The sequence below is a fragment of the Myripristis murdjan genome, chromosome 9 (genome assembly GCF_902150065.1).
Source record: "Myripristis murdjan chromosome 9, fMyrMur1.1, whole genome shotgun sequence".
Classification (NCBI taxonomy): Eukaryota; Metazoa; Chordata; class Actinopteri; order Holocentriformes; family Holocentridae; genus Myripristis; species Myripristis murdjan.
In genome coordinates, this window is record NC_043988.1 from 1,892,781 (window position 1) to 1,909,964 (window position 17,184).

Genomic DNA, 17,184 nt, shown 5'->3' on the forward strand with positions numbered 1-17,184 from the left:
GTGGGCATTGTTGATGTCCTGGCTTTAGTTCAGTACGCTTACTCTGAAGTGCGTGTGTGTGTGTGTGTGTGTGTGTGTGTGTTTACAGCTACGCTAGACAGAGTTTTTGAAATATCCAGCCATCTTAATGACGAGTGTAACAGAGAAAATATCACTTTTAAAAGTAGAAATGCATAGATTATGCATGGAAGAGGCATATAATAGGTATGTGAACATGATGCACACAAATACCAGATGAAATCCATCCAAACAACCTTTTGGCTCACTGTACTCTGATTACATGAGGAGTACTAATCTTTTATTGTCTATGAAGTACACCAATAAAACAGATGTTTCAATTAACTTTAGAGTGCCCTATAGAAGGCATAAATAAGGGGCATGTGGTAAAAATGTCTGCCACCCTGCTGCTCTCGATGAACTCTCTGTGCCAAATGCCTGACACTGCTTGCGTAAGTAGAGTTCTTTTAAAAAATGACTTAATTTGCATGACAAAGGACGCTGACTTCAGGGTACTGACCAGGGTGGGCGTGGGGGGTAGGGGGTCTGAAGGGAGGCAGGAGGCAGTCAACAGACTGGAACTATACAGACACACTGGGATCTCTGGTTCTTTCCCAGTCAGAAGACCTGGACATGCTGGATGTTGGGGCCAAGGTAGTGGATGAGGAATTGGGACTGGAGTGGTTTTGGATCATTATTTGCATGTGGAATTGTTCCCAGAGGGCACAAAAAAGAGAGCCTCTGCTGTTGTGGAGTAAAACTGGGATTCTGCGACTGACCACAGAGCTACAATGAATCTGGACTTAGACTGTGCAAAGTTTTTGAGAGCTATCTTTTGTAATCTGATGGGCTGGAGTGTTAATGATACTGCCTTGCCATGTAATAGTCTAGTAACAGTCTCACTTGAGATGGCATTAGCATGAAATGTGAAAGATAGATTGCCATAAAAAGTTCCCTGTTGTATATATTTTATTTGATGGAAATTCAGGGATTGTTTCTATTGTGAAATACAGCTGGCCATTTGATCCGCGGAAAATATTATTTTCCACACAAATAAGAGGATAAACGCGTGTTTTATTCCAGCTGGAAAGCACACTGACTCAGAGATGACTGGAGCCCTGCTTACTGGACTGATGCTCTTCTCTACTGTGGTAATACATCTGTGCATTCTGTGCTACTGTGTACAACACTAGGGCAATTTTAATAGTTGCTGTTTAGCTACTTTTTATCTTAGATGGTGTTCGTTTTGCTGGAATTCCTCAGTTAAGAGTTCAAAAACACAGATAATTCTGTTATGAAAAACAAAACTACTCTGTAAGCAAAAGTCTTAAACACATCATATTCAGAAAACTATAGAGTAGTGGTTCTCAACCTGGGGGGTTGAGTTGCAACATTTTTAGAATGTAAAATTATGATGATTATTTTTTCAGATTTTACTTTTGCTGTTTTCTGGCGAAAAACTGAGACCTCCTCTGACAATTGATCAAATGCATGAACCTTAGGTGGACAGATCACCACTCTGCATATGCAGCCTGTGACAAAGGGTCATGCGTAGGCATTGCTTTTTTTCAGGGGTCACAAGCCAAAAGGTTGATAACTAACTACTGCCATAGAGTACTGTATTTTAATTTAATGCTAGCAGCCACATTTTTTCCCCTAATGTTGGATAAATTGTCATTTTGGAATGCAACATGTATATTATGTGTATGTAGTTTTTAAAATGTAAAAGTAAAACAAATGTTTCCTCTTGTAGGTGGTGTGTGAGACTGAGCCAACACATGCTAGTCCAGACAGAGAGAGGGGCTTACATGGTGAGACTGTTAATCACTTTTTAATGGCCTGCAGTTTCAGTGCACAGTTCTGGTGGGCTTTTACCCATCCATTCAACCCATCAATATTTAATTAGCTCACCAATGTAATACTGTATTTCGTTAATTTTCTGTGTCTTTCTCTGCAGCAGAGGCCAGACTGGTCCACCTCACATCGGACTGGGCCTTCCAGCTGGTCGATGACTCACTGGACTTTCCCAGGGCTGACAGCTTCTGCAGAGGCATGTTCAGCTCCCTCATCACCCTGGACCAGCCAGAGGACCAGGAGGGAGCCTTGGAGCTGCTCCGGCAGGCTGGTGTCCACTCACCCATCTGGGTCAGGGATCCCAGCAGAGCAGTCTCCAAGCCCCTAGCCTTCGCAAAGCAATGCAAGTGGAAGCCCTACATTTTATCAGTTAATAAAAAGTTCTCAATGAAACAAAAATTTTTTATATTATTTCACTTCCACCCTTAGCTGTTATGTAGGACGGTAGTGGTGCAATCTTCCTCTCATCATTACTAAAAGCTGGATACTGATTGGATTCTCCAAACTGTTAGCCGCCTGCCACTGAAGTGGACTTCCCCCCGTCTAACATTACTTAATAAAAAATACCGCTTTAGTCCACCCAAAGAAGGTTTAATATCACTTAACAAGGACGACCGCTTTGCTTAAATTACTGTTTATAACAGTGTTTCCTGCTACCAAGATCTGCAAAGGTCCGGTAACTTCTGCATTTCCTGCATCTCTCCTTGCCAGAAACAGAGGTAGATTGCTTGAGTTTACTATTGTTTGTTTTCTTCATTGAACACACGTTCACCTATTGGGTGACAAAAATGGCAACTTTCTCCAGAGTACTAAAAGATAGCTGGCAAGTAGCATTGCTAGCTCCTTCTTTTCCTCAGCTCCCCCTTATTTTTTTTTTTTTTTTTTTTTTTTTTTTTTTTTTTTTTTTGTTTAGTTCAGTGTAGTTTTGTTTGTTTTCTTTAATGTTTTTGTCCCCGAGGATCCCCGGGTACAAACTTGCTTCCTCTAGGGGACAAATGTCTGGTCTGTGCCTGGACCTGCTACCCGGTAAGGAAACAGATCCATGCCTGCTTTGCACCTGAAGATCCTTGTGGACAACCATTTTAAAAAACACACAGTTATCAACAGTAGAACTATTTTGCTCCTGGGAGAAAGGAAGAGTCTTGTCTTGTGGCCATGAATTAAATAAAACATGAGAATGAGTTAATTAAATTGAGGGAATGAGCCCTTCTCAGGCTCCACACATGACAGGTAAAAGAAATAATATCAAATTTTCAAAGTCGGTGAACTATCCCTTTAAAGATTAGAGAAGTGAGCTACTGAGTAGATAGTCAACAGTTTGAATCTCAAGGGGATAATCAAGGTTTGAAGCCCTTTTGCTGTATAAATATTGAATTAAAAGTCAAATTTTCTCCCTCTACTTTTGCTTAGATTTACCCTTCTCAGCTCTGAACTTCCCAAGGGAATCCCGTGAGGGCTTTGCTCGTGTCAACATGTCCTTCCCTGCCCTGTCGGCCGTGAGTGTGTGTATTCGTGTTCAGTGGGACCCAGAGTGGGACGAGGTGTCCACCATCTTCTCCTACGCTGCACCCGTGTTCACTAACGAATTCCAGCTCCGTGGCCAAGTGGACATGCAGGGGCGTATTCTCTTGGCGCTCATCATCCACGGGCAACACCAGCCATATAAGGCTTCCTTTCCCAATGACGGAGCGTGGCATCACCTATGTGTTACCTGGCGCAGGAGCAATGGCCACTGGGCTATCTATGTGGACGGGGAGAGGAAAGACATGGGGTTGGGGTTGGACACTCCCAGGGATATCCACAGGGACGGGATACTCATCCTGGGTCAGGACCAAGATTCCTTTGGAGGGAATTTCACAGAGCCCTTTGTTGGAAATATCACCGACCTGAATGTTTGGAATATCTCTTTGGAGGCGAGGCAGTTCCGTGCCCTCAACGCCTGTTCTCCTCTGACCCAGGAGGTTCTCTTCAGCTGGAGCACTGACAGTATCAGCAGCCATCCAGTGGTCAAACAACTGCAAGCCATGATTTTTTGTCCAGGTAAGGTTGGCACTCAGTGAGTCTGAAGCCGCGGCAAAACAATTCATGATCTTTTGAAAGAATGGTACCGACATTTTGTTTTTCATGCACTGGTGACTGAATCATAGCTCCACTGCTTTCTACTCTCCCAAATTAGTCAGTGGGTTCATTGGGCGTGTTCTGTTTCCTCATGTACCAGCTACAGGAAGTGACCCCAAAACGCAAAGGTTTGTACGTAAAAGGAGACAGATCTTGACCTATGATAGTCCATCATATTTAGATGAAGGCGCAGGGACTGGAATCCCATTTGCCTTGACTAAAATCCCACCGGATGACAGTTTACCAAACCTCTGCTACTCGAGAGTCAGTGTGATTTTTGTTTTCAAGCCATAGTTCAGTTGCAATTAGGCAGTGTAAACCTAAAATACCAAAAGACATCTTTTTGACAGGAGTTTTACATACTTAACTTGATTTTATTTTTTTATTTTGTTTGCCTTATTTCACCACATATATTTCATAGAGCACAGAAATTGTCATTGTCACAGGGGAAACTGGTATTTCCTTATGTTCCTTATTGCATCCCCAAGTATGGTACCAGACCAATCAGACCAGTATCACTAAACCAGTGGTTGTTCCCAGCTGTGGAGCTGTGGAGTCATTCTGGATGATTTCCTTCCAAAAGAACGCAGACAGTGTGAGAGTGAACGTATCCAGCCTGAAACAGAGACACTTACAGAAACACATTAGAATGGTAAGGGAGGAGGGAGGGAGGAATGGATGGAGGGGATTCCCACAACTCCACAAGCATTGGGGCTTTTTTGGCAGAGGGTGGAAGAACAGGGCTCCATGCAATGGTGAACAGTAATAAAACTCTCCCCCGCTTTCAGGTGTGATTTTTGTTTTTATAATTTTAAATTGAGATTAAAGAGTTTTCAGAGGATTGTCATTGTTTCAATGAAAAAAATGTCAACAATTGTTTGTCTCTTGAAATTGAATGAGAATCTGAGGCTCTTAATTTTGTTTTGTCCCAATAGCCCATAAAGAGGTCTACCTTAGGCCCTGCACCCCTATTTGATCAGTTTTAGGCTGAGGAAACCAATTAGCACTTCAAAGATTTTAAGTTGTTAATTTTAAAAGGTACTCCTTATGCCGGCAACCAATGTTTATCTTGTTCATACATCTATTATTCATATTATATCTTGCCATTAAAAACACCAAGTCCCTATGTGCTGATGCTGACTTAGTCTTTTTCTCTGGCACTGTATATGTGCTCTGTGTGATAATGGGAATGCATGAGCAGCAGTCCACCAACAGAGGGAGCTGCAGGGCTGCAAGATGCTGCAGGGCTGGTCCAAGCAACTCCTCCCGCTGTATGGTCTGACTGGCTGTTCTGATCCACTGCCATTCATCTGCAAGAGCAGCAGAGGTGAGGTTTACAGAAAATCTCCATATCATCAGGTGATTTGATTATGTATTGAGTCTTAAGTGAAATAATAGTGATTCCATCCAAAGCCAGTTCATGAGAGCCATTCGCATGTCTAAATCTGTGATGTCCGTTAGATCTTGCATATGAAGCAATGTGTTTTACATGTCCAGTTTGGTTGGAATAAATGGAAGATCTGGGTAGTTAGCATGAGCAACAATAGCTACCATGGCTCAGCAGACAAAAGAAAAGAGCACCACCTACATTGAAAGAGGGATACCTCAGAAAAAGATGTCACAGTGCTGGACATACTGCTTGACAGGTGGTCTCTAGGTAGTCCAAAAACACAAAGAACTCATGTATTACCTCTATGAAATGTTGTCATCACAACTGTAAAACTTGCAATGAGTTGACACCCTTTTCACTTGGTGCCAAGGAATATCAGCTTTGTTTCAAATCTGTTCTTTAAACTTAAGGATTGAAATGTCACCTGTTTTAATTAAAAACATTACAAAAAAAAAAAATTCAAGTTGATAACCATTTAGTCAAGTGATCTCAGCCCACCACAGATGTTTCACTTGACTTAATAAGATTGTGAAACTCAATGCCAGATTCAATGACTTGTTAAAATGGGTCCTTATATCTATTGGCAATACACGGTATGTAATATGTCACACTGCAACAGCAGCTGCTCTGCTATGAGGGACGAAAAATGACAAAACAATAAATAAATGAATAAATAAATAAATACGCATATAAATATATAAATGCATAAATAATTAAATTAATAAATATTTCTACATTTATTTATTTATTTATTTCTGTTTTTATTCATGCATTTATTTATTTATTTGTGTATTTATACATTTATGCATGTATTTATTTATTTATTTTTACATTTATTTATTTATTTATTTATTCATTTCTACATTTATTTATTCATTTATTTATTTATATATTTATTTTTACATTTATTTATTTATACTTTTATTTATTTCTACATTTATTCATTTATTTATTCCTTCTTTTATTTCTACATTTATTTATATATTTCTACATTTATTTATTTATTTCTACATTTATTTATTTATTTCTACATTTATTTATTTATTCCTACATTTATTTCTGTATTTCTACATTTCCACATTTATTTATTTCTGTATTTCTGTGTCGTATGTTAATAAGGTGGGCGGTTTTTACATTAGTCTTAAGCACGATTGGTTTGTGGGTGTGATCCTATCCACTGCTACTGCCTGGGCTGGCAGTAGCAGTGGATAGCAGTGGACTAGCTAGCTGCTAGGGCATTAACAACGCCAGACTTTTCCATGTCGTCGACGTTACGTCGACCCGTCAACACCGGGAGATTTTTGGGGGGCTAGCCGGGCTCTAACCGGAGGGAGGGAGGGGTTGTAGTGGAGCACCGACCGGGCGACCGGGGGGTGAGGAGGCTGCAGTGGAGCGCCGACCGTGTGTGTAGTCGGACCACTGGAAGTAGTCGGTGGGTGCATGATTTACCACATCATTCGCCAGTGACCTTAAATCACTGACGATGGCTCTCAAAACGCTTTCCATTGCGTTTTACACAGTAGCTAGTAGGGCATTAATGTAAACATCGACCCGTCGAAAGTCGAAGAAACACCCACACACACACACCCCCACACACACGGTCGGCGCTCCACTACAGCCTCCTCACCCCCCGGTCGCCCGGTCGGCGCTCCACCACAACCCCTCCCTCCCTCCGGTTAGAGCCCCGCTAGCCCCCCAAAAATCTCCCGGTGTTGACGGGTCGACGTAACGTCGACGACATGGAAAAGTCTGGCGTTGTTAATGCCCTAGTAGCTAGCTAGTCCACTGCTATCCACTGCTACTGCCAGCCCAGGCAGTAGCAGTGGATAGGATCACACCCACAAACCAATCGTGCTTAAGACTAATGTAAGAACCGCCCACCTTATTAACATACGACACAGAAATACAGAAATAAATAAATGTGGAAATGTAGAAATACAGAAATAAATGTAGGAATAAATAAATAAATGTAGAAATAAATAAATAAATGTAGAAATAAATAAATAAATGTAGAAATATATAAATAAATGTAGAAATAAAAGAAGGAATAAATAAATGAATAAATGTAGAAATAAATAAAAGTATAAATAAATAAATGTAAAAATAAATATATAAATAAATAAATGAATAAATAAATGTAGAAATGAATAAATAAATAAATAAATAAATGTAAAAATAAATAAATAAATACATGCATAAATGTATAAATACACAAATAAATAAATAAATGCATGAATAAAAACAGAAATAAATAAATAAATAAATGTAGAAATATTTATTAATTTAATTATTTATGCATTTATATATTTATATGCGTATTTATTTATTTATTCATTTATTTATTGTTTTGTCATTTTTCGTCCCTCATACTCTGCGGCACAGCTCTTTGCATCTCAAAGTGAGCTAGTGCTTTGTGCAGTAGATGCTCGAGGGGGTTGAATTATTGGGGTGGCTAGAGCAACACTAAATATATATTTCTATTAATCCTTTATGTAACTAGAAAGGTGCTGTGAGTTCTTTTCACAAAGGCAGCAAAAGCTAAAAGTTACACATTAAAATCATTCACTTACACAATAATGCAACATTAAAGTTGACCATCTAGGTGGGCCAGGGTCAGGGCTATCTGATGCAAAATAAATTTCCTTTAAAATATGAATATACTATTTTAAAATATGAATACACTAATACTATATTTTTGAATGTATTTAAAGGGGGTAAATCTCACCAGATTTAAATTATTTTGCAGTTCGTTCTGCAACCAAGGTACATGGACAGAAAAGGAAGTTTTACCAAGCTCTGATTTCACTTTCAGATGATTTAGAAGAATCCCACTGGAGGATCTAGTGTTACAGTTACTTAAATAAGAATAAGATTAAAGGTTGGAAATATAAGAGGGGAATTTGCCAGATGATGTCTTCAAAACAAATACCAACATGAGCATTTTTCTCCTGGCCCTACAAAGCATGATGTGTATGTGTGCATGTGCATGTGAGCCAGCACTTATTACTGTACAAAGCACATTGCAGCATTGTATGATAAAGTTGTCCGATGTTTTCTAAAGGAATGAAGCATGCGTGTAAATCACATCACCATAGTCTAATACAGGTAGACTCATCCAGCACTGACCAATACACAGAGCACAGCTCTTTCTGATCTGCTCCGTTTTGAGCACCAAATAAACAAACAAACAAATCACTGTAACTATTTCTAGATGCTGAACAGGAATGTAAGTGCTATGAAAACTCATAAAAAAAAATAATAAAAAAAAAAACTACATCAGCTGTCAAACTACACAAGTATGATGAATAACTTTGATTGACCATTTGTTTTTTACCATGGTCATCTGCCAACAAATCAGACATTACACACCCAATAGTAAAGATTCAAACTATTATTTGTAAAATTGATAATTCATATTTTTATTATTTTTGTTTGTCATATGTATGTTTATCTGTTTATTTAAAGGATACCCATTAGCTGATGCCATGGCAATCAGCTAATCTCCCTAATGTTATTCATATAATAAATACAGTATAGGCTATAATAAACCAAAAACTTATCACATTTAAAGAGATCAAATATCTGCACAAAATATTGTCAGTTGACTGCTTTTAATAATTATTTGACACATTGAATTTGTTATTTGTTATATATAATAGCTGTTCCCTATCTAGTTGCATTTGTACAACCCCTCTAGGAGAACTGCCAACTCTGACATATAGAACAGGTACTTTTGTGCCTGTGCCCTTGTGTGTGTGTGTGTGTGTGTGTGTGTGTGTGTATGTGCGTATAGATTCACGCGTTTCTACACACAAGTAGTACTGTGGACTGATGTCCCACTGTCTTTGGCACAGAACGTTACCTGAAGATGAAGGAGCTGAGTGATTCTCAGAGCTCTCGTCCTACTGCTTTTATGGACCAGGTGAAGAAGCTCTCCAATAAAACCCAGGTGAACAAGCCACACATCTTGACCAAATACTTTCATTGTCATTGTCATTGTTCTTTCCATAAAAATTGAATGTGTAGAACCTGCATGGGCCTTTCGTTCTCAAATATTTCCAGTTGATTCACCTTTCCATGGCAGCAGTTGTAGTGTTCAACTGATATCACGGCATTGGCAGAAGAGTCATGCCAAGATGAAACACCCAGAAAATCTGCTGTGAACCGAAGGCCCACAAATGCTAACACCGGTTCTACCCGTTCAGTTTCAATGGTTCTTTGCTTCTTTATACTCCTTTAAATTAGTGGTTTTCAATCTGTGGGTCCCAGCACAGAGACAGCTGTGTCATAGGAAGGCTTCATAGATACATTCTTTTCTCAATAATGGGTAAGAGAAATGACTGTCTTCTTTTTTTCTTCTTTTTTTCCTTTTTTTTTTTCTTTTTTGGGCATTTTTGCTTTATTCGATAGTGATAGTAGAGACAGACAGGAAAGAACCTGATCTGTTGTGGTAAGGACCTTAGTATATGGCACACGCTCTACCAGGTGAGCCACTAGGGCCCCCCAAGGGTGATAGATATGTCTAAATCAAGCAATACATTCCTATAATGATAGGTGGAGCAATGTCCACAGCCATCAAACCCCACTAAAAACTCCACCGACCATGATTTGAATGAAAGTGACAGTGGCTGGAGGGCGATCACAGCGTCTAAGCTAGCTGACAACATGGAAACATCTGTAAACGCAGAATGAGTAGGATTTGTTGGTTGCAGTTTGTCAACACAGCATTCAAAGCTGGAGCCACCTACCTCGTTAAGTAACTGCTGGCAGCGAGTTTCCATTTCCTAGGATGGCGACAGAATGAAATGAGATCCAAAATGTAAAACATTCCTACACACCCACTGCCCAAAGGCTAACGCCCAGAAGAGGCTATTGTGCTGCCAAGGGAAGACTTAGCGATTTTTGGGCCTAAGGCAAACACAGGCATTGGGCCCTCAACACCCCTTGTTCTCCTCCTTTCCTACCCTTATTTATACAAAGAGATTTACTTGTAAGTTCTTCTCTTCGCCAGTCCTCACACTGTTGATTTGAAAAGTACAGCAATGATGTCCAGCACGTTTTGGGCCAGATTTACCAAGAAATGGTATTCAACCTGAATTTTGCACCATGTTGTTCCTGTAGCTGTTGCTGCTTTAGCACTCTATCATGTGTTTTCAGGTCTACCGAAGTCTAGTATTCAAAGTCTTCAGCTTCAGCTTCAATGGAGCTTCAAGAATCCTGACCAAATCCAGATTGATTTGATCGTAATTTGATCGTATAACTCCTATTCTGTCATCCCTACACTGGGTCCCAGTTCAGGCTTGCTCTGTCCTTAAAGTGCTTCTGTCACCATATATGATCTCGCCCGCACAGAGTCTTCACTTACAAGATGCTGGATACCTATACATTCCAAGAGTTATTAAGAAATCAGCAGTTTACAGGCCTTTCTCATACCAGACTCCCTCTCTGTGGAACAGGCTTCCAATTGAAATTGAAAGGCAATCTACCACAGTAGATACCTTTAAATCCAAACGAAAACTCATTCTTTGGCACTCTGCTACAGTTCACCTCTGTGAGTTTTGTGTGTGTGTATCTAGTGAATTAGTGAATTCTAATAATTAAAATCATGGCCTATATTTAGGTCAGATCAGTGATGCTGAATTTGTTTTTGTTTGTTTAAATACTTGAGAAAGGCGACTGTATTATTCCTCATTATACTGACAACTCCCTAGAACACCCTTAAGGACCCCTTGGGTCCTTAGATCTCACTTTGAAAACAACTGGTATAGTACAAGGATCTAATCCAGTTACTATGACTCCAGTCCCAGGTGGTACTGGGGCAGCAGCCATCAGGTCCAGTGAGCTGGGCTCAGGCATCCACCCTGCTGGACGTGTCCGTCCAGGCACTGGAGGAAACCCAGCAGGAGGTTCTGCAGCCAGCAGACATGCTGTCCCTCATCCAGCTGCTGTCACTGGCTGCAGATGTCCCTGCCAAGCCACCCCCTGACGCCAACAGCAGCCAAACCAGCGCCCAGGAGCTCAGCCAGCACTTTATCAGTGTGGCAGACAGCGTCATCAGCCAGGACAACATTCTCACATGGCAGGCCATCAAAGAGGTACCACATACACAACAGTGTCCATATCTGTAAATATAGACAACAAATGTCCCACTGGTTTTGCAACGTTTTGAATATAGGGAAAGTCAAGGAATAGGATAAATTCTCTGTGACAGTTTTGGGATATCAGAGGATTTTCCAAATGGGTGAGCAGAGTGTGCTGTATTTCCCAACTTCCAACACACTCATAGAATTGTACAGTGTGCAAAACTGAAAAGCAACATTAACAAAACAGGGAGGAAGAACATTTTCAGCTCATGGAACGACTTCACCTCTTCATGGTAATGCAGATACAGCACACATTTTGTACATCATGTGTGCTCTAAACCCACATATCTACCCTCTTGACAGTCCTTGTCTTACATTTTTTAATTTGTTTTTTTTTTTTTTTTTTTTTTGTGTCAGTATGTTCTACTGTTGTTATTTTGCATTCCATTGTAAGGCTGTCATATTTTATACTTTATACTTTGACACATTAAAATTGCTGATTGTGTTTTTATATAATTTATATTTAAACACCTCCTCATTTACTATAATCCAATTTATATTGTGATTTTGTTGTTTCCAGTTGCTATTTTGCTGCTACAATGCAACCAGTTTCCCCACATTATCCTATATTACTTACTTACTTACTTACTTACTTATTTGTTTCTTAAGGATACAAGGATAGAAGGAAGTTTATTGGTCATTATACAACAGGTTGTATAATGAAATTAATATGTGGTTCCCTCTTGCACGGGGTGTCTGAATATTATCTATACTGGATTGCTGTTATTGCAGCTCCAAAAACACTAGAGGGCAGTAGCCCTCTATAGATATTTAAAATAATCATTATCACTGTAATGGTAGGAGTGTTGCCTGATTTGAGACATACTTCATTAGCTTCCAAAAATCTTAATAAAAATACAGTTAAACTATGGATTTAAACATGCATTTTGACATTCAATGATGATGCAGTGCAAACAATATTTTTGAGGAGGGCATGACCTAACCAGTTCGCAGTTGGTATGTTGCGCTCTCTCAAAATTGTATTCCCAAGTCTCTCTTTTTTCCAGTTCTGCATTTCTGCTATCGATGTGTGGAACATATGGATCTGTATAGAGGTTGCCTTGTAACAAATGTTGTGTTTCTCTCAGTGCTCACCTCCCTTCCCCCAGGCCTCTCAGTGCTCCAAGGCCACCTCAGCCCAGACTGAATGGATGAGCAGCACTCAGAAACACTGTGCCTATAGTCATCCACAAACCTCCCTCGCTCTCCGCCAAGCTCCATCTCCAGGGCTCAGCTCTTAGATGGCCGTATTGAATTCAGAACAGGGGGTTTCAAAACAGACAAGGGCAAAGTCCATGATTGTACCCTGCATTATAGGCCTATCTATTGAAATGTGTGTGCGCCCTCTTCAGCCAAACCGCATGTCGAGTCTGACAAACAGTTAACAGTATTGAAAGTGGTCACGACTGTGTTGTATTTGAATGGTCATTTTGAAATGGACCTCTCTACCTTTTGCGGCAGTAGCCGAGAAGGGCAGAGGGGTTCACTGCTGCTGCTGAGATGCGGGTGCTCCCTGTGTTTCAGGTGGTGAGCGGTCCCATGGACGTGGTCAAGAGCATTGACCGTATGGTGACAAGCTTGAGCCCTCAGCTGATGGCAGAGACTGACCACCTGACCATTCACAGTCCCAACATCAGTGAGTCAGGAGGACATACACATACACACACATGCAGCCTGCAAATGAAAAGAATCCACATGAGATATTTACGTCATGTAGCAAAGGAATTTTACAGAGGTTTTACAGTTGTAATTTAAAATCAGCCTTCATGCAACTATTGTCTCAACATAGAACAACCTAGAAAATGTGACAAAAAGGCTGGTGTCGTGGTCATCTAGGTCATTTCAATAGAGGGAGAAGCCAGATAAACTGAACAACAACTAGCAAACTAGCCTACAAACAGATGTGAGGTACAGGAGGGGGGCAAGTTCAGTGTAACCTAGACAAGCCCCAAACTTTCAAGAATATATGACCTTTTTCACAGCTGCCATTTTGACATGAATTAGCAGTGTAAAAGCGGGTGTTACTGATGTTATCAATTAAGGTTACATTGCATTTAGGTACAGTATAACAGTGCCATTCCAGTGAGCCAACATGTACAATGCCAGGGTCCTAGCTCTGTGAAAAAGGTCTATTATGGAAAAAAATCTATATGTTTTTGCAAAGCAATGCATGTAGCAGCATTATGCATTAGCATTGTAGTTTTCAACCATCAAATTAAAGAACTGAAAAGGGAAAATCATTCTTTTGGTTGAGCTGCTCACCACTCTACATAATGCAGCTTGTGACAGTTGTGATTAGGAAAGGTTTCATTTTTTTAAGAGACTGAACACCACATAGGTGTAGAACCACTGTGTTACATGACCTGAAGGCCCTCTATAGCTGTTCAATAGAATCACTATCTCTCAATGCATGTTGGGATATAGGCCACAGCCCCTCCCCACCACCACCAATCTGAAAAGGATTACACGAGCAGAGAGAATGAATGAATGAATGAATGAATGAATTCAGTGGAGTGTGGGCAATATTGGTGCATGGTTACCCCGAAAACATTTACTATTACAGAGGGCACAAGGGATAGTAACATCATATCATGTATATGGATAAATGTTAACTGTGCTGTTTAGTGTCTATACAGTAGAATGCTGAGTTGGATTTCAGAGAAAAAGTGTTGGAGAGTGAGTGTAGGTGTGTCATCAGGGTCATCACAGCTGTTATACTGAATCAGACTGACCCAGACATACACTCACAATACTGAATAGATCTGTACTCATACATTACGATGGAATTATACTCAAACTTACACTTAGCTCACAACATCTCAGCTATTTACTCCAAGTTGCTTTTCTTTGCTCACAGTCTTCCAACGTGAATGCGGCGTAACCAAAAAAAAAAAAATGAGTTATGAGTTTAAATATCTTAGCCCTCCTTTTGTGTGTTTTCTGGGTGTCTCTTCCTGTAACTGTATAGTTGTTATATTCTCACCTGTAAACACCACCACAAAGGATGAGGGAACATTATGCTGTGTATTAATTAATTAATTAATTTTTGCATCTTGCAACTTCAAGAGTAACAGTAACAATGACCCTTTTTAAAATTGTTTTATTCAGTCATGTTCATTTTTTTTTTTTTTTTAATTTCTGCTGAAAAAAGGTGGCAGTAATGTTTTTAAAACAATATAGGCAGACACCAGAATTAGCGACTGAATTTAGTGACCAATCTATTTATTAATTTAATTTACTTATTCATGTATTTATTTATTCCATTTCTCAATCCATCAGTCAGTACAATATCTAACTGTGAAAGAGCAACTGGGCAAAATCCAGCAACTGGGATGCCATAAGGCATCTCAGTTGGAAAGTTGTTTCTGCAATGTTTCTCCAAAAGGATTGCCTATGTTTAAATGTCCCATTTTCAAGTTTCATGGCGTATACTAGGTGACCAACACTGTGTTAGGAGACAGGTGGTGTTGCAGATTGGGGTTCAAGTCTCATGTCAAGTAAGAGTTGCATTCCTTCCTTAGTTAGCTAGCTAATATAAGCATATGATAGCTAACATTTTGTAACCATGACCTTTTCCTAACTGAAACCTTGTAGTTTTGGTGGCTAAATAAGCAAACTAGGGAGGCTAAGTAGCTATCAAGATAAAGTTAACTAGATGTCAGTCACTTGACGCTGACACAGGCTCCACAACATCGGCGGTAAGTCTAAATGTTGATATGCAGTGTAGTTTTGATTCAGGAACGTTGACATTTCAACATATTTGTTGGTTTGCAGAAATGTAAAATTGCAACATTTTATGCTGGGGACTGGGTTGCATATGGCACTGCACTTAGATAAGTCACAAAATTCACTAGCTATGTAGCCTGCTACTAGTGCTAGTATTTAACTAGATATACAATATCTAAATATTGATATGACACACTATAAATCTCTCAATCTATCAACCTATTGTCAGTGTGTTGCAGCAATATATTCAACAGTAATAGAGTAAGGAGCAACACTCAAAATTAGCTAGTTGACAAATTCACAAAATGAGCGTTAATTAATGCATTAAATTAGTATTTGTGCTAGTATCCATATACTTATATGAATATCTGAGATTGTATCGTTGTATATCATATTGTATATCAAGAGCATTTTTATTGAATGAGGAGATACTGAATGATGATTTTTTTCATAATTAAAGTATACCATAAGGAACAAGTCTTAATAAGTCACAAAATCTGCTTTCTAAGTAGCCACAATTCTTCTGAATAAAAAGCACTACAGAGTTTACATTTCTCAACCAATTTCAATGAGTCGTTTTTGTTTTATGATCTACAAAAAAAAAAATCTTTTGTCTGTAGTTACTTAGAATCTTGATATAAAGGCGATAATCGCTTTTAGACACACAAGAGAGGAGTGTGTATCAACATTGCGCCTTCATGAACTGAACTGCTGTGGAAAATAAGTCATTGTCATAAGAAACTGTAAAAACTGATGTTTGTTACATAGCATAGATTTGGCTTATTTTCCTTGGTTAATACTTATGGACATGTCATTTTATATATATATGTACAGTACAGGCCAAAAGTTTGGACACACCTTCTCATTCAATGCGTTTTCTTTATTTTCATGACTATTTACATTGTAGATTCTAACTGAAGGAATCAAAACTATGAATGAACACATGTGGAGTTATGTACTTAACAAAAAAAGGTGAAATAACTGAAAACATGTTTTATATTCTAGTTTCTTCAAAATAGCCACCCTTTGCTCTGATTACTGCTTTGCACACTCTTGGCATTCTCTCCATGAGCTTCAAGAGGTAGTCACCTGAAATGGTTTTCCAACAGTCTTGAAGGAGTTCCCAGAGGTGTTTAGCACTTGTTGGCCCCTTTGCCTTCACTCTGCGGTCCAGCTCACCCCAAACCATCTGGATTGGGTTCAGGTCCGGTGACTGTGGAGGCCAGGTCATCTGCCGCAGCACTCCATCACTCTCCTTCTTGGTCAAATAGCCCTTACACAGCCTGGAAGTGTGTTTGGGCTCATTGTCCTGTTGAAAAATAAATGATCGTCCAACTAAACGCAAACCGGATGGGATGGCATGTCGCTGCAGGATGCTGTGGTAGCCATGCTGGTTCAGTGTGCCTTCAATTTTGAATAAATTCCCAACAGTGTCACCAGCAAAACACCCCCACACCATCACACCTCCTCCTCCATGCTTCACAGTGGGAACCAGGCATGTGGAATCCATCCGTTCACCTTTTCTGCGTCTCACAAAGACACGGCGGTTGGAACCAAAGATCTCAAATTTGGATTCATCAGACCAAAGCACAGATTTCCACTGGTCTAATGTCCATTCCTTGTGTTTCTTGGCCCAAACAAATCTCTTGTGCTTGTTGCCTCTCCTTAGCAGTGGTTTCCTAGCAGCTATTTGACCATGAAGGCCTGATTGGCGCAGTCTCCTCTTAACAGTTGTTCTAGAGATGGGTCTGCTGCTAGAACTCTGTGTGGCATTTATCTGCTCTCTGATCTGAGCCGCTGTTAACTTGTGATTTCTGAGGCTGGTGACTCGGATGAACTTGTCCTCAGAAGCAGAGGTGACTCTTGGTCTTCCTTTCCTGGGTCGGTCCTCATGTGTGCCAGTTTCGTTGTAGCACTTGATGGTTTTTGCGACTCCACTTGGGGACACATTTAAAG

At 39.8% G+C, this 17,184-nt stretch overlaps 1 protein-coding gene across 1 annotated transcript in view; it reads left to right on the top strand.

Annotated features, from left to right (window-relative positions):
• The first annotated feature begins 389 nt into the window (after nucleotides 1-389).
• The window catches only part of adgrd2 (adhesion G protein-coupled receptor D2), a 43,209-nt gene continuing 26,414 nt past the window's right edge, over nucleotides 390-17,184 (top strand). Inside the window, exons 1-9 of the mRNA XM_030061112.1 lie at nucleotides 390-449; nucleotides 616-651; nucleotides 1,751-1,808; nucleotides 1,955-2,194; nucleotides 3,262-3,891; nucleotides 5,171-5,296; nucleotides 9,214-9,308; nucleotides 11,161-11,454; nucleotides 13,027-13,138. Coding sequence (XP_029916972.1) covers nucleotides 390-449; nucleotides 616-651; nucleotides 1,751-1,808; nucleotides 1,955-2,194; nucleotides 3,262-3,891; nucleotides 5,171-5,296; nucleotides 9,214-9,308; nucleotides 11,161-11,454; nucleotides 13,027-13,138 — 1,651 coding nt within the window. The remainder of the gene's footprint in view (nucleotides 450-615; nucleotides 652-1,750; nucleotides 1,809-1,954; nucleotides 2,195-3,261; nucleotides 3,892-5,170; nucleotides 5,297-9,213; nucleotides 9,309-11,160; nucleotides 11,455-13,026; nucleotides 13,139-17,184) is intronic.